Source organism: Macadamia integrifolia, chromosome 7 (genome assembly GCF_013358625.1).
Source record: "Macadamia integrifolia cultivar HAES 741 chromosome 7, SCU_Mint_v3, whole genome shotgun sequence".
Lineage (NCBI taxonomy): Eukaryota > Viridiplantae > Streptophyta > Magnoliopsida > Proteales > Proteaceae > Macadamia > Macadamia integrifolia.
Genome location: NC_056563.1, coordinates 31,721,207 through 31,745,491, shown reverse-complemented (window position 1 = coordinate 31,745,491; position 24,285 = coordinate 31,721,207). Strand labels below are relative to the sequence as shown.

The following is a 24,285-nucleotide window of genomic DNA, read 5'->3' as shown; positions in this document are numbered from 1 at the left end:
CTCAATCTTCTTGTGCAGGTGGGGAACCAGAGTTAGTCAAAATATTGGTGGGAAATAATTAAAATAGTATATATGCCACAACTTTTTGTAATAAAAAGTGTCCTGGTTATTGTGGCTTTACAAATAAAATAAAATAAAAATCCAGCCCATTTTGTCATTGTTGCAAGTTCTTAAACCTCCAGAGGATGGTGGAATCGTTGTGGCGGTTGGACTGTTGGAGACTTGGAATGGACCAAAGTCTCTGCACGTATACGTACTAGCGATGTTTTTTTAGTTAACTTGCAAGGGGTGTTTTTTTTTTCTTATTAGATAAGTAGACCTCAAAAAAAGTTGAACTTACCTATTCAAAAGTTTTGAAAAAAAAAAAGAGTTGAGCCCCTGATAAAAAAAATTGTGAGGTGTTGCATTGGTCTTTGCTAGTTTGCTGAGCTATCCAATGTCTAACATTGATTGTTTTCTCAGCAGGCAAGCACACTCTAAGGAGTGGTGTCACTTGGCTGGTTCAGAGATGCTTCCCATCATGACTGACATTGGTTTTGCCATGCCACATGGTTCATCAAAAGGGATTATAAATCGTAAATCTTGTAGATAGGTGGATATTAAGGTTTTCTAATGTTAAGTTTCAATCTCATTGAAGTTAGTAAATAACAAAAATTGTGTATTGAAAATATTTCGGATAATTATAGAATGAGTGCAAAAAAAATATAAACAATGATGTATGGATATACATAATGGTTTTTTTTTTTTTTTTATTGCAAGAACCACAATAGAGTTAGATATAGACCCTCAAGCAGTCAATTGGACCCAATAGGCATACTTATTCAAACTACTGTTACTATTAATTATACTTTTAGAGGGTGAGGTGTAGGAGAGTTCGAACAAGCAACCGATCCTTAACTTATGCTAGACTTCACAAGCTGCCAACCATTGACTCAATGCAGGCCACATGGCCATCATTGTAGTGCAGTGGAGGGATTGAATTTGAGTGTGAAAATTCACACATGGCCATCCAAACTACTTCCATGTTTGGAATAGGCTGATCACATTTTCCTTCATGTGACAAAAATAGATAACCCACATAGAAAAACTCTTTAAATGGACTGATTAAATAAGTAAATAAATAAATTCTACCTAATTGATATTATACCTAAATTAGGTGCATTCTTGTTAGAAAAAAGGGAAATTCGTGTTCGAGACTTTGAGTGAGCGGAAAAAAGAGAAGAGAATAAGAAAACAATGACCTTGTCCGCATTAAATCAATCAACGTTATTATAAGAAAGAATATCTAGATGGGAATTTTGGTCTTTCCGCTTTAAAACTTGGGTGAAAGACAGTGATTAGAAAGTTGATGAGGGTGGTTGGATCAATATTCTTCCTCAGTTGGTGAGCCGATGGAGTTGGGACTTGGAAGTAATGGAGCAAAAGGTTGATCGAAGCTGAAGGTAGGGGCTAGGAGTAACTGTCTATTTCTTCCACCAAATGATTTTGATTTTTCTATTATTCTATGTTGTAACTTTTTTTGGTCAATTCCATGTTTCTTTTTTTGTTGAAGAATTCTATGTTGCTACTATTACTACTTCATTACGGCTTGCCTCGTTTTAATTTAATTACGTGATTAAATATTTTGATATTCCCCAACTATGTTTCAGTATATAATGTTGTATACAATCTATCACCTATAGGCATTTACCCATATAAAAAAGAATAATTTAGGCCACATTTTATTATGACACGTGAATGGATGATCATATGCCATGTATTTTCACATCTTATGTCAAATTTCACACTCAAATTTAAAACATTTGCCAAATCTTTAATACATTGATCATATGAATGTTTCGAATTGATCATATGCCAAATTTCACACTCATATTTAATCAGGTATTTTCTCCCATGTATTTCCATATCATGGATCAATGTATTGGTATCATATTTTAAAAAGCCCCCCACCCAAAAAAAAAATATAATATATATATATTGATATCATATCGATATTGCTGATACTTGATACTGATACACCTGCCAAAAATTGACTTGTTTTTAATTTATGCCCAATATGGGTTCAATACATATCATTGGTGACCGATTAATATCAGTACTTATAACCTTAGTCCATACACCTAGCTATACCCTCGCTTCAGGGTCTTAGGTATAGATTTTTGATGCATAGTCTTACCACTATAAATTCCATTCATGGTCTGAGCAGTGTCTATTACCTCTTTCAATTAGATCACCTGCAAATGAGTCATCGTCCACTCCAACACTATGAAGGCATTTCAATTAATGTTTGACTAAACTTCTCATCCCTTATTGCTTAACATTTTCATTTTTATGTTTATCCCTTATCTGATGGTGTTCACGTCGTGGGTTTTTTATTTTTTTATTTTTTAATTATTGTACGTTGGGCTCTTTATAGTCCCACTTATACATACTTTTAAGAAATTAAAATTTCCTTTCTTAAAAAAAATACATATTATTAGTTAATTTAATTTAAACAGTCATATATAGCAATAGGTTTTCCTAGACGACCCAGGTTAAAAAGGTAAAAGGATGATGAAGTGTGGAACTTTGGATTGGCCATGCATCAAACTTTTTATATGGTATACTCCCATGTATAATGTATTAGCTTGCACTCTCTTAGTAGTCTTATATTTTCAAAGCTTCATTTATCACTTAACTAATTTCATTTATAGTACTCACATATATAACATTTTAGCTTACACTCTCTTAGTAGTCCTATATTTTCAAAGTATTATATTGCCACTTAGTTAACTTTATTTATAGTACTCATATGTATAAATTAGTAAACCTAATGTCTACGTGTTCACATTTTTACAAATTTGTATCTTCTTTTGACTTGCTATGTGAGTTAGGCTATAAATAAATTTTTTTTTTTGAAAAAAGTTTATTCCACCGGACTAGAACGTTCAATACCCTCATGATACTCTTTGCATGCATCTAAACTTGTTGCATAAAATAAATTATTATTCACTGTGGCAAGGATAACTAAATTGTTTTTTTTTTTAATAGTTAAATAAAAAAGTTTCTGTAAAAAAATAGAAAAATGAGATTCAACAGTAAGTAAAGATATCATTGAATAAGATTACGAGTAAATCATATAAGTTTGATCGCTAAAATTGCCATGTGATTAATCTATGTTCGGAGGCAAGAAAAGAAAAGAAAAGAAAAATTCAATTGCATTTTATTCTCTGTTTTTTTTTTTTTTTTTTTTTTTTTTTCTTCATAAGTCATTGGTAACTCCAGCAAGGCAACGAAACCTTTTTGTTTTCCTCATTAATTTGAACGAAAGAAAGTTTTAAGTACGAAATGAAACGGAAGGAAACCGTGCGATGCAGAGGGAAATGGGCTAAGCCACTAAGCGCTCGTTCTTGCTGTCTCTCTGTGTTCTCTTCTGTCTGAAACTTGTAATGACTCTTCCATTCTCTCGTGTTTGATACGTTTCTGGGAAATTGTTTTTCTCCAGCATTTCTCCAGTAGGTCGTTGGTTTCACTCATCATTTACGGCGTGGACTGGACAATCCTATTTTGCCTTGTCTTGAATCCCTTTGCTTCTCGTGCCACCCCTGATCCTTCTTCATTCTCTTTTTCTTACACACGATGGCCGGTGGTGGTGGAAACGGCGGTGGGGCGCCTAAGAGCGACGACTTTCAGCCGCATCCGGTGAAGGAGCAGCTACCGGGAGTTGATTATTGCGTCACTAGCCCTCCTCGTTGGCGTGCGTCCCTTACCTCCTCCCATGTTTTTTTAGCATTTTTTCGCATTGCCTGCTTCAAAATTGTGGGTGCTCTGTGTCTCTTTCACTAGAGAGCCTTGCTTCGTGTCTTGGACTGTAATAGTTAGTACAGAACTGCTCATTTTCGTTGATTGATCGTATTTGCAAGCTTCTTTTGCATTCCGTTCATTCTGCATATTTTCCCGCCTTCCCCTCCCCCCTTCTCTGCTTTAGTGGTTTTACTTCCACAGTATGACTTGACGAGATATCCTGAGGAGTTTCATTTTTCTGCTTCTTTGGTTTTCTTATTGGAGCTTCATTTCAGTTGGCTAGTTCTATGTTTTCATGCCTCTCTGATGACCTGATCGTAACAGAATGTCTGGTGATCATCAAACTTTTAGCATTTGAATGTTCCGTGAGGGATATTTTACAATTTAGTTTGAAACTTTTACCAAATGAAGGGTTGGGTTTCCATAAATTTCCATTACTACTTAAGTTTTAGCTTGTTTAAGTTTCATCCATCACCCATGCAATGTCTTAGAGGAGTTCCCCTGTTTTCAACCCAGTTCCTTCTCTCTTTATGATATATTCTTTCTCCCTAGTCCTTTCTCTGTTTATTTACTGAACTTGCGATTTGATACACTCCAATGTTTGTCATTGATGATTGTCTGGTTCATTGTGGGTCGAGGAAACGACTGCTGATAGCTTTTCTCTACTGTCTGAATTTGGGAATGCAGCAGAAGCGATCGTACTGGGCTTTCAGCATTATCTGGTGATGCTTGGAACTAGTGTTATCATCCCCAGCATCATTGTTCCCCAAATGGGCGGTGGCGCTGTAAGAACTACCAACTCTGTTGTGCTTTGATTTATCTGTGTACCTTTTTTTTGTGGCTTCGTAATTTGTTTCTCTAGATTTCAATTGAGCTTTTTTTCTTTTGCAGAAGGAAAAAGCTGAAGTGATACAGACCTTGCTCTTCGTGGCGGGATTAAACACGCTATTGCAGTCCTTCTTCGGGACTCGGCTTCCAACGGTTATTGGCGGTTCTTACACATTTGTTGTTCCCACAGTCGCAATCGTCCTTGCCAAAAGATATAACACGATAATAGATCCTCACCAGGTTCCTTTTTCCTCTTCTCATGCACTTTCTCTGTTCTCTTTGTGATTCCATGGTTTCATGCTTACTTCGGTAATCTGTCAGAGGTTCAAATTGACAATGAGAGGAGTACAGGGAGCCCTCATAGCGGCTTCCATTTTCCAGATAGTTGTTGGTTTCCTTGGGTTCTGGAGAAATATTGTCAGGTGTGCTTTCCCTGATACGCTTTTGATATATAGTTCTTGTTATTCTGCTTATGTATATAATAGATCTTGCTTTTGGTCCCTTTTCTTGTCTATTTAGGTTCCTAAGCCCTCTTGCTGCAGTCCCTATTGTAACTCTTACTGCACTCGGGCTCTATCAACTGGGTTTCCCCAAAGTAAGAGTTCTGAAATTATTCGTGATTTAAGAATATCATATAGCCTTTATGTGAGTTGATTGCTTTCAGTTCATATGCTGTAAAGTCGTTTAATGTTTTCCTGGAGCTTTAATTAATATGATTGTATCAGTTTACTTAGACTTCCTTGAAGCTAACCCAATCCTTTTCCTTTTATGTTCTATTTAACTGTGTATTTGCAAAATCCTTTTTCCATTGATGTTTGTAGCTGGCAAATTGTGTTGAAGTTGGGCTCCCAGCGCTTGTTTTGCTGGTTATTTTCTCCCAGGTAAGAATCTCCGCAGTTTTTCTATTTTTACTGGTTACTGCTAACTGAGACTATAAAAAACTCCTGTTCAAAGCAGTAATTTCTAAATGTCATGTTGTGGCAACAGCAGTTGTAATGTAATGATAGACTGCCAACCCTGAATTATCCACGACTGTTTGTTCTTAATTATACTGGATTTTACTTCCTCAGAGGAATACTGGCATATGATTCTCTTCTCTTTTTCTTTTTCTTTTTTTTTGGGGGGGGGGGGGGGAGGGGTGATTTCCTTGGACAGCACACCTAGGCCAGCTACGTTGAAGGGACTGGTTGATGGTAAATCTGAACACTGGATATCTGGGGAACATTATGGATTGGCCACGTTTTATCTCAATCATATACTCTATCCATTATAATGTTTCAACATTGAGGCTTGGAGATTAAGACACATGGTCTTTAATCTGTTCAGGTTTATATCTTAATTCATTTGCATGTTGGAAACCAAATGATTTTGAAAAATCGTTACATGTTAAGTGAAAATAGAAGTGGCAAACTTTGATTCCAGCAGGTGTTGTGCACATGAAGTGGAAGAACTACAACACTAGGTTATGGAACATCTCCCAACATCTTTTAGTGAAACAGAGCCCGAAAAATCCAATATTTTTTGAATCCTTTTTTAAACTTATTTATATATCCATTGAGGTGTTCCCATACACATTAAGAAACAGATTAGAATTTTTCTGAGGAACACCGCTCCATGACCCACCTCCACCCCCATTTTTTTTTGAGGGGGATGTTAATGGGTACTGATCTTGGTAACCACTTCACCACAGCATCTGAGAAATGATGAGGTTTCATCCCGGGAGTGTGCAATTATAACCAGACACTATTTTCCTCTTGAGGTGTGAGTTTTGAGTGGGTTGAGCCTTTAGGGCTGTCCATTGAATCATTTTCATTGAAACAATACTTTACATAGCTGATTTTGATCTAGAACAATTGTTTGGTAGGAATCAGGTGGTGGGTTTTACTCTTTTTCGCAACATTTGCAGTCACCAGTTCCCAAATTACTCCTATGCTGGTGATTGTAGTCCTCATCTTTCAACAAAATACCATGGTTGCAAGATTTTTTTTTTGTAATAAATTTGCTTCACAATCAAGTTGCTGTTTTTTTTCTGGTAATTTCCTTGAGAGTTTCTATGGAATAAGATTTTACTTCCAAATTTTGGTGCAGTACCTTCCTCCTCTATTAACAGTAAAGAGGTTCAAAGGTGATCGCTTTGCGGTGCTGTTCACAGTTGCAATTGTATGGGTTTATGCACATATTCTCACTAAGGCTGGTGCATATAATAATAGACCACCAAACACCCAGGCTAGTTGCCGGACTGATCGGTCTGGGCTCCTTGGTGCTGCTCCATGGTGAGTTGTTGCATTCCATTTAAGAAAACTTGGATGAATGTGATGCAAATTCTGTTCTTTAGGAATTACTTCTCAGTTGATATTTTTAGCTAAGTCAGTATCTTTCTTTTGACTCCAGCTTTATGATATAATTTGGCCCAACTTTATTGTGGCATTGCTATTTACCTATTTTCAGAGGGTCATTTGAGAATACTGCCTACTAATGGACAACCAATGAGGTGGTCAACTTTTTATCACCTAGAAATGTGAAATTATTAACCAAAACCATGCTTAACCATGCCTTATATGCTGAGTTTCATGTTGATCTTAGGACGATTACATTTATCTAAAACATCAAGATATGTGGCTAAAACGTCAACTATGTCCATAGAGTTTAACCCTGTCTAGCTTGATAAGGACAAGTCTTGCTTATCCCAGTCTTCCCTCTGAATTTCATGCCCATTTGTGAAATTTGAACTTTAACATACAGTAAATTCAATTGTTGTGTTTGGCTAAAATCTACATATTATCACAGTAATGGTAAAGCTTTATAGAGGTGCCAAAGTGATATTCTTTCTTAATATTAGTAAATTTTCCTTGTGCCTGATTTCTTTTCTGTTTGTGCACTGCTTTCTGTTACATTGTGAGTGCTTTTCGCAGGTAAAAATGGGGAAACTGACAGTGTAAATCCCTTGCGCCGGACTCTAGTTCAGTAGGGGCTTTGTTCTTCCCTTCAGCATGTTGCTCTATTTGGGCAGAGATAACTTAAGATCTGTTTTTTTGTCTGTTCATTATAGCCTGAGGTCTTGTTTATTTGAGTAAACAGAACCCGCTAAGATGTAGAGCTTTTACTTTGTCATCTTGTTACTTGTAACTTGGGAATTGCTATCCTTCATATTGGATAAGGAATTCCTGTAGGTTCTGGTCCTTTGATTCTTTCTGAAGTACAAGTTATATACTTTAATTTGTAGATGATAGCTTTGTTTTTTTAGCTACTAAATTGCGTTTCAGCTATTTTGCTTGCTGACATTGTTATAGTTCACTATCTTGTCTTCCTTTGTTCATATAGGATAAGGATTCCATACCCATTTCAATGGGGGGCACCAACTTTTCAAGCTGGAGAAGCTTTTGCCATGATGGCTGCTTCTTTTGCTGCTCTTATCGAGGTATGGAAGCTTGCCATGTACTTAATCTGTCTGAATGGCTAACATGGCAGTATCCATATTTACCATGCAAATGATTGATCTGCGACTATTACCAATGTTCCTATTTTTTTGTTTCCGCTTAAATTTTATAAAGTGAATAACAAGAGACCACATTGAGCTTATTTGCTTTCTGCATTTACTTTATTATTTGCAGTCTACGGGTACATTAATTGCAGTGTCAAGATTTGCAAGTGCCACACCTGTGCCGCCTTCTGTCCTCAGTCGTGGTGTTGGGTGGCTGGTACTGGATCATTCTAGGATGTCTCACTTTTATTTCCGAGATGATTATGAGGTGCATTAGATTCCTGACATGTTACTTCTTCACTTGTTATATAATTATCACTGCAGGGAATAGGGATTTTTCTGGATGGGATCTTTGGTACAGCAAATGGTTCTACAGCATCAGTGTAATGAACTTCCCAAATTTTCTTTTGTGTGCCCTGTTTCCTGAAGAAGATGATACTTGTGTCAGACTGTCAGGACATCTAAATATTCATTTTTGGTGATGCAACTCTGTTTGGCCTGGGAAAAGTTTGGGATTTGATTTGAACTACATTGGACAGGCCTCCTGCTCAGCTTTATATACAATTCTTCAATTGTCCCACCCAGGCCTGCCAATGTTGCACTCTCTATTCATCCCAGTTCAGGATAATTTTTCCTTTAGCCATTCTGCAACACACCTGGTCCATGTTTGATAGGTTTCTACCAAAAGTGGGTCCCACAACTTCTATGGGTTCTCATTTTTTAAAATCCTACCAAACGGTTCTCAAGTGTGTTGCAGATAGGGTATAGAGAAGGAACAAGTTTGGAGTTCATTTTTTCATTATCCATTCCCCTTGCGATTCCACTATGCTGTACTTGTAACAAGAGACACATCATCTGATTGTTGACTTTGGGTGAATGGTATTGAGGTCCAAGTGACCGCTCTGCCAGAGCTGCACATGTTTGCATGCTAGATTCAATAAAAGGGTTGATGTCATTATCTAGGTACCTTTGTTTCACCATGTAGATGGTCTTACTTTATCGTCTTTCATATACAGTGAAAATGCGGGTCTATTGGCATTAACAAAAGTAGGAAGCCGGAGGGTCATTCAGATTTCTGCAATGTTTATGCTTTTCTTTTCTATACTGGGTATGTTAGTTCATTTCCTGATCAAAATCTTTTTCCAGTATTTCCCTCTTGCCTTGATTGATTGGTTGTTTGTAATTTCACCAACCAGAAGAATGTGGATATCTCATTCCATTGGTTAGGTGTGGCTGTGTGTATCCGGGGTTTACCCTTGGGCCTGAACCATAAAACTGGCAGGTTCGAGGGATTCCTCGTTAGCACCCCACCCCCACCCCCACCCCACAAAAAAAAAAAAAACTTCATTCCATCTATATTATCAATCGGAGTAATTATGATGTCTCTAAGCAGGGAAATTTGGAGCAGTACTTGCTTCTATTCCATGGCCAATTGTGGCTGCTTTGTACTGTGTCTTATTTGCTTATGTGGGTATGTCTCTCTCTCTCTCTCAGTTTATTTGCTAATTATATCAAGTGAGCTCTATTATGACAAATATAAACCATATGATGTGTGGTTGATGTTGTGCATCATGCTTGAGTTTCGCTTTTATTTTTACTTTTTATTTTAATATGTATATTGCAATTGATGGGGTGAATGTTTAGTTAAGCTGAAGCAGATAAAAATTCATTTTACATTCTTGTCCATTCTATCATTAAAAGGTAGGAGCCTTTGTAAAACAATGGTATCCCTCTCTGCCACCTTAACAGTGGCCGGAAGAATCCTGCCATCTGAATTCTGAAGGATATGGTTCCCTCTGTCTGACTATCAAGAGACAAAGAGCCGGCACGCATATTTGCCTCACGATTTCATAAGTTTATCTAGACAGCAGAAAATCCCATTTATCATACGGTACTGACGATAGTCTCCAAGGAGTGATGGCTTTACCTATGGTGCACGCATGCAATCTCCCTCAGTCTTCTTACAGTTTGTCACATAAACCTTTTTTTAACATTTCATTTTTATTAAGAAAAATGGGGCGTGGGGAAAAATGTTTTACCATTGGAGTGTGAGTTATAGAACATTCCAGAAAAGTAGAAAAACCATCTTGTCAACTCTAATTCCCAACTTCTTTGGTGTGAAAAAAAAAAGAGAACTCTTAATCAGTTATACCATGTTACCATTGCAGTAATCAATTTGTTGTTCTAGATCGTGGTTGATTGCATGTATGTAAAATATGACTCACTAACTAAACTAGAAACCGGAGCAGATGTTTCTTTAATCTGGTGGTTAACTTCTACAATAAGGGGGAAAAAAAGAGGGGGTGGAGCGGGAAATCTGTATTTAAACTAACAGATTTCCAGTTGTAATGAAGTTACAGAATTCTCTGATGCGCTGTTTGGTAAGAAGTGAACTAAGGGAAGTCAAGTTGAATAAATTTTCCAAGTGTAGTCAAGTATTATCACATAAAATATATATATATATATAAAGGGCAACTTTTAAATGGTGTGCTTGGCTGGAAGTATAGTGAAGATTTGTTGATTTTACTCTGCTTTTATTCACTTCACCTCTAACCGTACAGACACTGAGGAGTAACAAAAAGATATAAACCTGTATATGAGAACCTGATTTCTTGGTCTATTTTACTTGAGAAATAATGAAATACTAGGAAAAATAATTTATTATTACCCATACTTCCATTATGACTTAAACAATGCATTGGAATAATTAAATTCTTTTGAATTCTGTACTGCAGAAATTTCTTATGGGTAACGGACTTCTGATCATGATCTATTTTTGTGAGAGCAGCTTCTGCAGGTCTTGGTCTCCTTCAGTTCTGCAACCTCAACAGTTTCAGAACAATGTTCATACTAGGCTTCTCTTTCTTCATGGGCCTTTCCGTGCCGGAATACTTCAATGAATATGTAGTGTTTTCTGGTCGTGGTCCTGTTCACACGCGTTCTATATGGGTGAGAATATTTGAACAGAGCTATTTATCCCCTCCACTAAAGTGATTTTTTTTTTTCTTGCCACATTGGAACATTTTGATCGATTTCATTTCCACTACTGGCAGTTCAACGACATTATGTATGTGATCTTCTCATCCCACGCAACAGTGGCAGCAATTGTTGCATTCTTTCTGGACTTGACCCTCAATCGTGGGGACCCCACAACACGAAGAGACAGCGGTGCACATTGGTGGGAGAAGTATAGGGTTTTCAAGGCTGAAAATAGGAGTGAAGAATTCTATGCACTCCCATACAACCTGAATAAGTATTTCCCATCATTTTAATGCAAGTCCTTCCTTGCATCTAGCTAGGAGTTTCATCCAGATCATCATGTCTACCCTTCCAATGGCAAGTCAAGTCACAGTAAGGCAGATCAGGGTAACTCATTGGGTTAGTTTACCAAAAAATAGACTGATATTACTATTATAGGGAAACAATATTTATTTGATCAAGTAATGACTTCTACATCTTGTGGATTTTATCATTATATTTACTTGGGGGGAGGTTCCATGACACCATGACCCCGAAAGGCTTGGCATCACACCCTTAATGAGAACCAAGTGGCCTTGTTTGCATTATAATTATGTGTGGTAGAATGAATATTTTTACCAAAAAAAGAAGTAGAATGAATATTAAAAATGAATAAACTAATTTGTTTTATTTGTTTTATTTTATATGGAATTGAAGTTGGATACCAAATATAGGATGTTTGCAACTACAACTTGGCTGTACCCTTAGCCAAGCGCAGGAGCACGCACAGGCGTATGTGATTTTCATGACTTTAGTTCCCTTTGGAGCTTTGTATGTAAAATAAAGTGCACTTAGAGCACTACATCCCAGTACATATAGGGAGGACAGTGGAAAAAAGGAACGGAATACCTAATGAAAAACCTATAATGCATCCAGGGCAGCTAAAACCCTGAGAATCGGGTGGGCTGTGTGGCCTATGAGAGAGAGAGAGAGAGAGAGAGAGGCTGTGAATGCTGTGTACTGTTTCAAGTTTCTACTTCTGAAATGCTCTGTAAAGCTGGCCGCCATTGCCCGTGATGCCTTCCTACTCTGTGACTGCCACTGCTGCTGCCGGCCTGTCGGTGAACCTCCGGCTCCACCTGGGAACACATGGTGGAAAGATGAAACAAATTTACTCATACATATAAAAAAAAATCCATTAAATTAAAGGCATTCAAAAGAATAAATAAACATAAACACATGGTTTTCATCTAATCGGGTATAAATATACCAACTAGGACCTTCGTTTCACATGATCATGCCAACTCAGATTGACTTCCTCATAGTTTACTGTTAACTATAACACATAATATTCTTAAATTAAGCTGTTCTTAAGATGATTGACGACGAATATTAATATGCCCAAGAGCCTAGAGGTGTTTGATAGTTGACATTACCTATACGGGATTAACCCAGAACGACGACCCCCCTTCCTAAGGTCCCATTAAAATAGTGGCATGTCAATATCGAGAGCATAATGCCCAAATAGAATTCACCTTTTTAAACATATGAATGATAAATCAGACTTCTACCGAAAAAAAAAATGAAAAATCAACCTTTGGACATTTATTAAAAAGTTCATCTCTTTTTTTAATGTTATAAAGGGGTGGAAATCCCGTGACTCCACGAGAGACAGAGAGAGGCCTCCTGACGGTTACTTATTTCCCACCTACCTATTAATTACTTTAAAAAATAAATAAATTTACTGCCAGGTTGCGTGTCCTTCATATCATAATAATTATTTTTAATAAAAATAAAATAAAATGACACGTTACAAAGATTTGCCAAGAATTTAATACTTTTTCAAAAGATATGCAGTCAATAAATTCCCTCTTGGTAATGATAGGACTTGGCCAAACAGAAAAGACGTAATCTAATCTCTCTCTCTCTCTAGCTGTGCAATCGATCCCTTCTCTTTCTTTGTTGCACTCGCTCACGAATCAGTCCTACGAGTCACGATTCAGGAGAGCAGTAGAGAAAGGCAAAAATAACAAAGGGGTCCCTCTCCCGGGGCACCACGACAAACCCCCATCGCCCAATCAATTTCAATAGTTGTAACTTTTCATTATTTTGATCGGATTATGCCTACAATTACTGCCAGTAAACAGGAAGACGACTCGAAAGAATTGTCTGTAACTTAATCACCTTAACCGAAACTGGAATCTCCGACTTAGACGGCGGAGGTGGCGGTTTCATTGGCTTCAAGCTCCATCACCACCGTCTTTCTTCTTATCGCCCCCCGTCTCCTTCATCGCTTCCCCAGCCTCACGCATTTCTTAGTAGCGAACTCCTTCAGCACCTCTGCACCAAAAATATTTTCTGTAAATCGGTTTGGTTTTTGCCTCTGCAATTCTCTTAGAGAATGAAATAATCCAAAGATATAATAGGAAAATATATAAATATTAATTGAAAGTCTGATCCGAAGATATAGCAGCCCGGGGTGAGGGAAGAATGGAGAGGACAAACCCTTAATAGTATAATAAGATCATAAATAAATAACATTAATCGGTTTTTTTACCAAAAATGAAAAAGAACGAGGAGGTGTTTGAGAATGAGATCGTGGTCCGTTGGTGTGTACCTTCGAAGGTGATGAGGCGATAAACCTGGCCGATATGGAGGGTATCGTCGGGACGAAGAAGCTTGAGCTGCCTAACGACGGGCGTGGGTGTGGAGGTGGCATTGTGGGAGTGGGGGATGGACGGCGGAGAGAAGGAGGTGACGAGGAGTGCGACGTAGTGGCCAGGGTTGGAGCTCATCACCTCCTGGGCGCTCACCGACCAGTAGATCCTCTCTATCTTGTTCCCTGGATGTTGTATCATCACCGTCGCTGCCTCTGCTGCTTGGCAGTTCCCCATATCTCCCTCCCCTTCCGCGTTGATTCGCTTTGATGCTTCGATCTGATCGCCCCGGCTACTCAACCGATCTCCTCTTCGCTCTCTCTCCAGCGGTTTAGCTCTGCGCCTATCTGATGACGGATTGAGTGAGGAGGAACGGTTTCTTACAAGAAATGAAGTGTGACAAACCTGCTCTTGAGTCTCTGACAGCTCAAATCGCAACGCTAAATTTAATTTAAGCTGATCAGCTTGACAAGAGATCTCCGACAGTTTTCAGCTTTCTTTCTCAGCCCCTTTAAAATTTTTAAGATCCGACGGTTCTTACCGGAGGTTCCAATAACGTCGTCCGTCGATGGAGCTTTTGTTTTTCTTCTTTCTTATTCCCTTCGGTGGAGGAATGAGGATTGAGGAGATCTCTGCCTTCACTTGGAGTTGGAACCCTGAGAATTAGGAAATAGATTCTGCTCCGCCATTAAGGAGACAGAGCTGATTGTGCATGCCCTGTTTTTTTTGTGAATGTAGTCGTTTCATATTCGCCAAAATCAACGGATGTCTCCGATATTTTGGCGAAATACCCAAAGACGAAAGGAGAGGTGAAGCGGAAATAAAAAATTCAAAACGCAAACAAGTACTGCACCTGCAAGACCCTGCAAGACTGAAAGCAAGACAAGAAACTTAACAACAATCTTCAATGAAACAATTGAGAGAAGAAAGAAGAAAGGGAAGGGGGTGTTGGGTTATGGCTCAATGGGGATTATGGAGGAGGTGATGTGAACTGTGAACCCTGTGGAGTGTGAAATTAATAAGAGGTCAAGAGGAATGCTTGATCATATGAACACTCAGATTCTCAGCTCAGTGGCGTAAAACCGAATTTCTTTGGGGATTCATGGTTTTCACCTGCCAACCACCTGACGACCTGGCCCACCTGGGTTGGGGTAGAGGCTCTAGAGGAACCGCACTCGTGGGGTTGCCACAGTGCCTCCTAGTGGAGCCCTTGATCCATTTCAAGGGACAAGGGAAAGGGCTCTCCGACCAAGTGGCATAGGACTTAGGAGAGCATTGTTTGAGGAATCGGATCGGATCGATCAAGATTATTTGAATCGAATTGTAATCCCCTTGATCGATTTCAACTTGCCGACATTAGTGATTTGTACGGACAAAGGGTAAAATAATAAAAATATTTTTTAATTAAACCCATGGGTATTGTGCCTGGTCTTGACCGATTCCGATTTATTCCTTTTTGGTAAAAGATTCTATTTCTTAAACCTTGTAGGAGAGTCTCTCCTTAGCTTTGATCGCCCAGTATTGTCATAGTTACCTGGGCGATCAACACTTGTCAAGACTCATCCAATTGCATGGTTTCTTCTCAGAAAAATCATCCATTTTATGGATCCAACCCATACCCGATTGAAGCATATCGGATCCTCTCCATCTCCTCCCTTCTCTCCAAAAACAACACCAAAAAACAATAATAAATAAAGAAAATGAAAAGTTAGTCCTACAAATCAAAACGTTTTTGAAGGAAACTTGGCTATTGTCTAGGATGCAGCTACTTGTCTGGTTGCAGCCAAGAGAATAGAATCTCAAAATTAGGGTTGAAAATTCAATCTATGTGGGTTTTTTCTTAAGGGTAATTTACACGCCACCCTTTGAGAACGCCCTTATACGCTGATGTCAGCAAAATATTTTATTTTAAATACCAAAATACCCTTGTTGATATATGAAGTACCTAAAATACCCATTATAATAAGTTCCTATTTCTTTCACCCATCATATATTAGAGGAAGAAAGGGAGAACAGAGAGAAAGGGAAAAAAAAAAAAAAACTCCAAAAATAAAGTGAAATAACTCTATAATTTCCGAATACAGATCTTCCAACAATTCTGATTCATGTTCGGGTTTCAACTCCCAACCTGCTCTGAATTAAAGATCTTAACAAAGGGGTCCTTGTTTTCATAGAAATTACCAGATCCGACCTTGATCTTCACTATCATTCTCTGATTCACTGGATCTCTCATCACATCAAAGAAGAACCTTAATGCCTTATGGTTCAACAAATTAAATTAAAACACAAATCAACAAACAAAAAGCACATCCTGAGTCCATTGAAAAGTTAAATTTGAAACAACAGGTGAAGTATGAATACAGAAAGGTAGGGAAAGGGAGGAACTATCGAAAATCATTGGATTGGGTGGACTCGGATATCCGTCAACAGCGGCGTTGTGCCGTTGGTTTGCGTCTCTCTATGCCACTGGTGAAGGTGAGAATAGGAAGGGGTGAAGAGGAATTGTGTTAAAATGAATTTGAGTGAAAAGGGTATAATGATCATTTTATCTCTTGATTTAATAGTGACTGATGATAGGGGTCTGAGTCTAATTTGGCAAAACAGAAGGGATATTTTTATAATTGTGGCATTCTCCAGGGGGTAACGCTGCAAATTATCCTTTTTTTAATATACACTTTGGATTCCATTTCCTTGCATGCTATCAGAGGTTGTAGCTAATTGCATGCAACTTGGGTAGCAACAAAATTTTTTTCACAATAGACTATTTTATATTCTTAACCACCAATTCATCAATTAGACCATTACCCATTCAGAAGGTCTTGAGCCTATCCAATTCTTAATTGTGTAATTTTCTATGTACACACGACACTTCCATAAGCACCTACCCACCCGTGGAATTGAGGGATAGATCCATAAAGAATGCATAATCTTAGTGATTGATTATCCAAAGCAATTATATCTTAGCACGTCAAATAAACACAAAATTTATAATAATCATTTTTTGGGTGAAAGTCATTGTCAATATAATTGTATATCTAATTAACAGCAGGGAAACGCTACCAGTTGTGGCCGCTAGTTGTAGAAGATCGTTGGCCTAAGTCCAAGGGATATGTCTCTGGTTCGAAGTTCAAAACCCCCGAAAAAGAAAAAAGAAAAAAAATCCTCCGAAACTGGGACACCATCTTAGCCGCCGTCTTGGGCTGTCACCACTATGGACCTATAGCTCACGATAGGTTGGGTCAAATTTTGGTAAGCTTATGATTTATTAATTGTAACTAACTATATAAGTGGCCTATCCTAACCATTAAGCATTATTAAGTATACAATTCGGCTTAAGTTTAACAATGGAAAATGCATCACCCTAGTCGTCTTCTGCTGCCAAACAAGGCTTCATTTCCTTTCTTAATGTTAGAATTAGCTAGGGAACCACATTTCCACACCTTATCCATGGAAAAGATGACGATGACGATGACGATCACAAAGAAAAAGAATATGATCAAGGATTCCCTAGTTTGCATAAACCATATAACCATATATTGTCTCTATTCATTTCCTGCCTTCCTGTGCGATGCACCATCCGACGTCTCCATTGGTGCTCTAATAAGACTGCCCACTAGAGCGTAGTGACACGCAGTATGCCCCATCCCGCTCCCTAAGAATTTATTTGGTAGCATGAGACTAAAGAGAGTGGCATGACATTAAGGAAAAAGATGATGCCTTAATGGTAGAACAACAAATAATCCAACTCATCCTTGACCTTGGAACCACCTAATGAATGAATGGGCCTTGGTCTCCGTTTTCCTTATGAGAGTAATGGATTGGATTTTATGATAGGCAGGTAGTAGTTGATGCCCATCAATTTATGATGGTCGCTGCCTTCTTAGTAGTTCTCACTTCTCAGTGGTAGACCAGTTGTTGGTTTCGTCAAGTTCAAGGTCTCCAAACAGAAAATCGGTGACGGAAGCAGTCAGAATCGATTGAATTTGGTTTTAAAGGATACCCTAATTAAAATCGACATATTCAAGAAATATTGTCTTCAACGATTCTAATGTTTTTAATCCAAGAATCGATAAGAAATCGATTTTTTTTTTTATTTTTTTTGAGTGCAAAAATAATAAATTTTTGGTAATAAATCGGAATTGGTGATCACAAATTCCTTCGATCCTAGTCGTAATTCTCATCCAAGCAAACCAAAAAAAAACCCAATTAACCATAATCTCATCGTGGCATCGACAATCACCAAGCAATAATTAATGGCATGATATTGGGGAAACGTAACCAACAAAGCCATCACCTGGAGGATCAGAGGGTACATCCCGCGTTAAGGTATCTCCGAATCAAGGGGGAATCAATTATTAAACGGAACATCATGAATATCTTCCCTCCTCCACTTTTTCCTACAAGAACCCTTGGAGACGAAACCTATTGGAAGAAGAAACATAGAGGACGACGGACTGCAGGGTGCCGATCGTCGGTGGGAATTGTGTGTCTTCTATTGGTTTGTTTATCTTCTTCATCTACACTATACCACTAATTTGATCGCCGCTCAAGGGAGGAGGATGGGTACTAATAATAAGAATCGCCAGAATTCGGCTCTCTCTTCTGAGGCTTTTCAGAATGGTCATACTCTTTTTGAACGCGAAGATGAGAATAGGGCTTTTTGTTCAAAGGAAGGCAAGGGTAAGCGACTGTGGAAGAAGGTGAAATATCAGCTGGTTGAATACCATTCATTGCCCGCGTATTTGAAAGATAATGAGTTCATTCTGGGTCATTACAGATCGGAGTGGCCTCTCAAGCAGATTTTTCTTAGCATCTTCACGGTCCACAACGAAACTCTCAATGTCTGGACGTAAGCTTTCTAACCCATAAATTCCCTCTACACTACTAATTTTTTTAAGGTGCGTTCCTGATTTTCATTAGTATTTGTCACTTTTCTTTCTGTTTGTGGTTGGTTCCAAGCTGATATTATGTTGGATTCTTTTTTGTCTGATAGACATACATGTCTTTGCTTGTAAGCTGTGTTTCCCCGTCTCGCAAATTTGGTTCTCGAGTGATGAGTCCCAAATAATATTTATTTTCAATGAATGTAACTCTTTTTACCCCTTATCATTCATGGGTAAAGTGGGTGGTGATATTTTACATGTCTCTGTGGAAAGCAGAGAATGACCTTCTACATACGCCTGAAGTAGAGAAACCTTCAACGGATGTTGTTGATTCAGTGGCATTATCAGGCTAGACCGGCATGACCTGCTCTAGAAACGGGTCTCTCAGCCTTCTTAATAGAGGCTGGTAAATGCATATTTTTCTGTGTTGCTTACCTCAAACATGTTCGCCCTTAGTGTCAACCTTTTTTCACCTCCTTGAAGGAGAACTTATAATGCAGGAGTGGGTAATAAGAAACTCACTTCCACAATGACAACCCCAATTACACAAGTATCTTTTCAACAATGGCTTTAGGAAAAGCTGATAGAAAACCAGTGAAATAAAAAAAAACAACCAGCGGGCAATATCCAATAATATAACCTGAAAACAGTAGCAAATTCCACCCCAAAACTATCCCAAAAGAGAGGAGAGAGAAACCTGCGATTGGGGAAGAGAGAGAGGGGTGCGGCTGGCTGTGTGTAGCTCCAATAGAGCTGTACTCCTGGTCGAATGGAGGTCCTTTGAAGGCAACAAAAACCTGACTGTTGGAATTGAAGTTATGAAGATTCTTGATTTCAGCCCTCAGAGAGAGAAAAATCAAGAATTGCAAGTTCCTGCAGTGAACAGCCTCAGATGACCTTCCAACAGGGATCGAGTGCCCCCCTGGGAGAGTGGAACGATCCTCAAAAGCCCCTTCAGATCAGACCTCAGATGTATGCAGTAAAGGAGATCACTGGATGCCAGAATTAGGGACTTCTTGATGATCGATCTTGACAGTACAGGTCTGGTTCCTCTAGTATTTTATTGACACTAAACAGTGGACAGAATTAAAGATTGACTGCAGAAAATAAAGAGTAAACACAAGAGAAAAGTGGGGGAGGAGTGGCTGTCTCAGCCAGGGCTTCTCACCCACAACTATCTCAGTTGTTCTAAAGCAATAGCTGCAACTTTTCTTTATTCAAATCTGAAAACCAAAGTTACATAAGCTCCTCTATATATAGAGGAACTCCTATTACAACTAGGAATTAGAAATAGGCTAGAACTAAGCTCTCTCTCTCTCTCTCTCTCTCTCTCTCTCTCTCTCTCTCTCTCTCATAATCGATTTGAAGGGTGGGTGCAAAATATAAGTGATTTCATGTGTTGTTAGATATGGAAATAATTATGATGGCCAAAAACAAATGGCTATTGCTGTGATTAGGGTTTATATGTTGTTTAATCCTTAAGGAATTTGATCATGTCAATATGCAAATTTTGGGATAAATTGGGCGTGACTAGATGGGTCTTGTCACATGTTGGCTTTGTATTATTCATACTGGCCAGTTTGATGCAATTGGTCCGTAACAAAGTGGGTATAATACTCTAAAAACCAGATTCTGTTAACAAACAGGGGAAGTGGATTTTAACTTATTGTTAGGAGGAACAGTTTTGGAATTTAGGAAAGAACAGGGTAGGAAGTGCTGTGTTAAATTAGGTAATTGGAATAGTTGTGCAGAAGTGTTTTCCAGGGGAGTACCTGTAATTATACGCATTTGTTAAGGGGAGATAATGAAAATTTCCCAACAAATAAAATCAATTTAGAAGAGAAAATACTAGACCATAGCTGCCACCCTGCCTAAGGCTCCAATAATTTAATCCTCTTACAAAGCCTTACATCCTACTATGACGAAATTCAACTTGAAAAGTTAGATATCAATTTGAAAGTTTTGATTTTTTCCTAAATTTCTTAATAAAGAACCTTTCTGTAGATGGGACATATAATACTAATATTAACTGTTCAACTTGAATTAAAACCACTTCACTTTGGTTCCACATGTTAGCCCCCACCGTGGGGGGGGGGGGGGATGTTGGATGAGCCTGCTGGAGCTCCTGGAAAGATTGGACCAAGTCCTTTTGTTTCTTCACAAAACACACACACACACACGGGTCTGCATGTTGGATACCGCCACCTATCCTTTTTATATAAGTCCTCACACAATTTTTATCTCTTTTCTTTTCTTCTAATGAAGTACATTTTCTGCATGCTGTATTTACATATCTATCTGGGTGTTCAGTTATCGCCACTTGGTAATGCACTCTCTGACTGAATGTTCTTTACCAACCCCCCCTCCTTTTTAAATCAACCCTTTGGATGAGTTTTGTCAGATAATCCTTCCTCTGCTACTGGTCTGTACATATCTCCTCTGATATTCCCTGGTCAGTCCTTATTGTCTTGTTTTTCTATTGTAATTTGGTGCAATGGCCAATTACCAAATGGCTTAATTTGGATATTTTGACCCCTGTTAGCATCATATGCCATGAGAAGAACATGCGATGGGGGAACTCTGACTGAATATCCATCTATGAGACTATGACCAACACTCGGTTTATATGCCTACTGCCAAGAATTTGTGGCTTACCAAATCTTTTTATTATTCTTAGTGTGTCATGTTATTTTGAGCATATTAAACAATGCCCAAAAGTTATTCTATAGCAATGCCATGCCCTTTTTGAAGATTTAAATATTGAATTATCGGTGTTCTCTTTGTCAAACTAACCTCTACTTCTGTAGATTAGAGATGTGGTTCCTAAACCTGGAAGAATTATCGCTGTCTGTCGACTTGTATAAGCCTTATATTTCCTCTTTTTTTAAGAACTAAAATTGTATGAAACCATGGAGTTCTGACAGTGACCATTTTTCATTCAATCACTGACCAATGAGTGCTCATTTTCCTACATCTCACATAAAAAGAGCAACACAGTGCACGAGGCTCCCGCTACATCTCCTCATATTACTATGTTTAAATCTGAGGGCAGTATGTTCTTTTGGCTTAAAAAACTATTTAGGAAGTAGGAAACCAAAAATGTGCTAGTGTGTTGCCATCAGTCTCGCTATGGGGCATTCGAATTTATTGATTTTCTCAAATATACTGTTTAACAAGTCAAATTTTTCTTCAATTTTTTCTATACACGTCATGTGGCTTGACTTCTCCACAAGTGAAGTTACATCATTGATCTTGATGTCATTGCTTAGTACTGCTTCGACATGCTAATGTGCTGTTCATGTTTTGGTTGAAACTAATCCCTGAAAAAAAAAAGTGTTTTGGTTAAATGCAGCATGGCATGAAAGAGGATGTCGCAAATATGATAGCACCCTTGTTGGTGCGGCCAATCACGCGGTGGCCTTTCTTCGCCTTCCTCGGTGGTGCCATGTTCTGTCTATTAGCCAGCAGTACATGCCATCTCCTGTCTTGCCATTCCCAACGCCTATCTTACATCATGCTCAGGCTTGACTACGCTGGCATTGCCGCCCTTATCTCAACCTCTTTTTATCCACCTGTCTTCTACTCTTTCATGTGCAACCCCTTCTTCTGCAACCTCTACTTGGGATTCATATCCATTCTTGGGATTGCCACAATCATAGTTTCTCTCCTTCCAGTTTTTCAGAGCCCTGAATTCCGGGGTATACGTGCATCCCTCTTCTTTGGGATGGGCATGTCAGGGGTGGCGCCCATACTGCACAAGCTGATCTTGTTCCGAAACCAGCCTGAGGCTCTCCACACAACGGGGTATGAGATATTGATGGGGCTTTTCTATGGAATTGGAGCCCTGGTCTATGCTACAAGGATCCCGGAGCGGTGGAAACCTGGAAAGTTTGACATTGCGGGGCACAGCCACCAGCTTTTTCATGTGTTGGTCGTGGCAGGGGCTTACACACACTACCGTGCAGGTTTGGTGTATCTCAGGTGGCGAGACCTAAAAGGGTGTTAAGAGAGTTGACTGTCAAGAGAGCAGCTGCATGTTCGGTGGTTTATTCTGTATAGGTGGATGATTAGTATGGGGGTGGGTAGACAGAATATAGCAGCATCCAGGAAAAGGATTTCTCCACTGTACTTCCTCTTAGAACTCTGATTTCCCTTTATGTAGGTTGCAATGATGCATGAACTGTTAGTTTGCTATGTATGTGTGTCAGTTTGGGGGCATATGCAGTTGCTTTCTGGTGAGCTAACACTCTTCAACTAATGTAAACCATGAGGACACTTCCTGCAAGTATATTATTTATAATAAAAGAGTGGAGAAAAGTTATTAGATGGAGATTTCGTTCAGATTGAGCAGAGAACAAGAAGGGTTCTTGAACTCTTAATGCTTGATATGGGGATCTACTTTTTCCGTCAAGCATTTCCTCTGGAATGGACACTGAGCGATTGCTGTGGGAGGATGGATTTTCTGAAGATTTCTTTCTTTGAACAAGGTTTCTGTCTTTCATTAAAGATGAGGTTTGGTTTTTGTAGGGCAATTCAATGGCTAAAATTGGAGGGGAAGTTTGGGTATTTCTCTATAAATACTTCTGCACGCATTTTGGAGTATATAGTAGATTTGAGGAGAGTTCTTATTTTTTGAATATCCACAATGTAAGAATGTACTTAGGGTTGACAAGGGTATTACGATTTGAACACCAATTTGTGCACCCAATCTCTAGTCGAGCTTAATAAAACTCTAATCCCCAGGCCCCAAATTCCTGTGCATTCCAGATACACCCTAATCAATATCTCCCCTGATACTTTGAGCAAGGCTAGCTTTAACATCTGTGCATGTGTTTGTGTAGGGGCTGGGGAATGGGGAAGGAGTTTCTTCTGAGACCAACCACAGGGCATTTGAGCTTATTTATCTTCTTTAGGTGCATTGAAAACAGAACCCTTCAATACAAAATGGCAATCTCATTGCTTCTCAAAAAACAACAACCGGATCCACCATTAAAGAACTCGAGTGAATTGGGACGGACAGGTTTGTGTTACAGAGGGACAAAAGCCCAAACCCAATAGGATGTTCTGTGCTCGCAATTACAGAATGAGCTGCTGCCCCTGCCCATGAAAATTCTCTACAGGTTGAAGGCGCAATTTTCCCCGGAAGTTGACTTCCCTGTCAGAGTCCACACTGCTAGTCCCTTTCCATCTGGAACATCCAAACCCCGAGTCCTCCTTTAAAAGCATTGCCTTAAGGCAAAGTTATTAGTATAAGTGGAGCCTCAACTTCATAAGAAATTAATAAGAATGATAAATAGTGGCGCTGGGGTGGGGGTAGGGGGGTTGTGGATGGCAGAGTAATCCAGTCTGTCTAGAAGAGCATTGTCATTACACTACATTGAAAGTACTGATCTGTTTTTATTTTTTTTTCTGATCTGTTTTGATTCCTTCTTTAGGAAGTAAAACTTTTGATGGGGCATCTATGGCCTTGGGAAACTTTGGGCATTAAGCACACCTTCTGAACAGTGGCGATGGTCAGTTGCAGGTCTTCTTCACCAATTTTCACATTTTCAGTCAAACGTTGGATACAACATCCATTCATCCTTTAAATCATAAGTCCTTTGGTCCAATAAGAACACGGAAATTCACAACCAGTATAGTTAGTTAGAAGTCTTTAGAAACGTCAGGATGACATTAATAGATAGCTATGGAGTAT

The 24,285-nt window shown here is 38.8% G+C and overlaps 3 protein-coding genes across 3 annotated transcripts; 2 read left to right on the top strand and 1 right to left on the bottom strand.

The window, feature by feature from the left end:
- The first annotated feature begins 3,316 nt into the window (after nucleotides 1–3,316).
- Nucleotides 3,317–11,658, top strand: LOC122084527 (nucleobase-ascorbate transporter 7-like). Its single transcript, XM_042652831.1, has 14 exons — nucleotides 3,317–3,736; nucleotides 4,471–4,568; nucleotides 4,675–4,851; nucleotides 4,933–5,033; nucleotides 5,131–5,206; nucleotides 5,433–5,492; nucleotides 6,700–6,884; nucleotides 7,933–8,029; nucleotides 8,223–8,309; nucleotides 8,417–8,475; nucleotides 9,109–9,200; nucleotides 9,486–9,563; nucleotides 10,881–11,041; nucleotides 11,146–11,658. Exons 1-14 carry the CDS (start codon nucleotides 3,619–3,621, stop codon nucleotides 11,362–11,364), a joined length of 1,608 nt encoding a protein of 535 aa, XP_042508765.1. The 5' UTR covers nucleotides 3,317–3,618; the 3' UTR covers nucleotides 11,365–11,658.
- Nucleotides 11,659–11,847: 189 nt separating this feature from the next.
- LOC122084528 lies at nucleotides 11,848–14,801 on the bottom strand. Its single transcript, XM_042652832.1, has 3 exons — nucleotides 13,668–14,801; nucleotides 13,235–13,390; nucleotides 11,848–12,189 (listed from the first exon to the last, which is right to left on the bottom strand). The coding sequence occupies exons 1-2, from the start codon at nucleotides 13,942–13,944 to the stop codon at nucleotides 13,338–13,340; spliced, it is 330 nt and encodes a 109-aa protein (XP_042508766.1). The 5' UTR covers nucleotides 13,945–14,801; the 3' UTR covers nucleotides 11,848–12,189; nucleotides 13,235–13,337.
- A 3,103-nt stretch (nucleotides 14,802–17,904) lies between these two features.
- On the top strand, nucleotides 17,905–22,920 carry LOC122084913 (heptahelical transmembrane protein 4-like). Its single transcript, XM_042653334.1, has 2 exons — nucleotides 17,905–18,556; nucleotides 21,936–22,920. Exons 1-2 carry the CDS (start codon nucleotides 18,267–18,269, stop codon nucleotides 22,594–22,596), a joined length of 951 nt encoding a protein of 316 aa, XP_042509268.1. The 5' UTR covers nucleotides 17,905–18,266; the 3' UTR covers nucleotides 22,597–22,920.
- The last annotated feature ends 1,365 nt before the right edge of the window (nucleotides 22,921–24,285 follow it).

Excerpts from the sequence above, each read along its gene's own strand:
- LOC122084527 (XM_042652831.1), top strand. The coding sequence starts at position 3,619 with ATGGCCGGTGGTGGTGGAAACGGCGGTGGGGCGCCTAAGAGCGACGAC. Across the intron at positions 4,852-4,932 it reads CGATAATAGATCCTCACCAG|AGGTTCAAATTGACAATGAG; the intron begins GTTCCTTTTTCC and ends GTAATCTGTCAG. Across the intron at positions 11,042-11,145 it reads TTCACACGCGTTCTATATGG|TTCAACGACATTATGTATGT; the intron begins GTGAGAATATTT and ends CACTACTGGCAG.
- LOC122084528 (XM_042652832.1), bottom strand. The coding sequence starts at position 13,944 with ATGGGGAACTGCCAAGCAGCAGAGGCAGCGACGGTGATGATACAACAT. Across the intron at positions 13,391-13,667 it reads TCGCCTCATCACCTTCGAAG|AGGTGCTGAAGGAGTTCGCT; the intron begins GTACACACCAAC and ends TTTTTGGTGCAG.
- LOC122084913 (XM_042653334.1), top strand. The coding sequence starts at position 18,267 with ATGGGTACTAATAATAAGAATCGCCAGAATTCGGCTCTCTCTTCTGAG. Across the intron at positions 18,557-21,935 it reads GAAACTCTCAATGTCTGGAC|AATGCAGCATGGCATGAAAG; the intron begins GTAAGCTTTCTA and ends GTGTTTTGGTTA.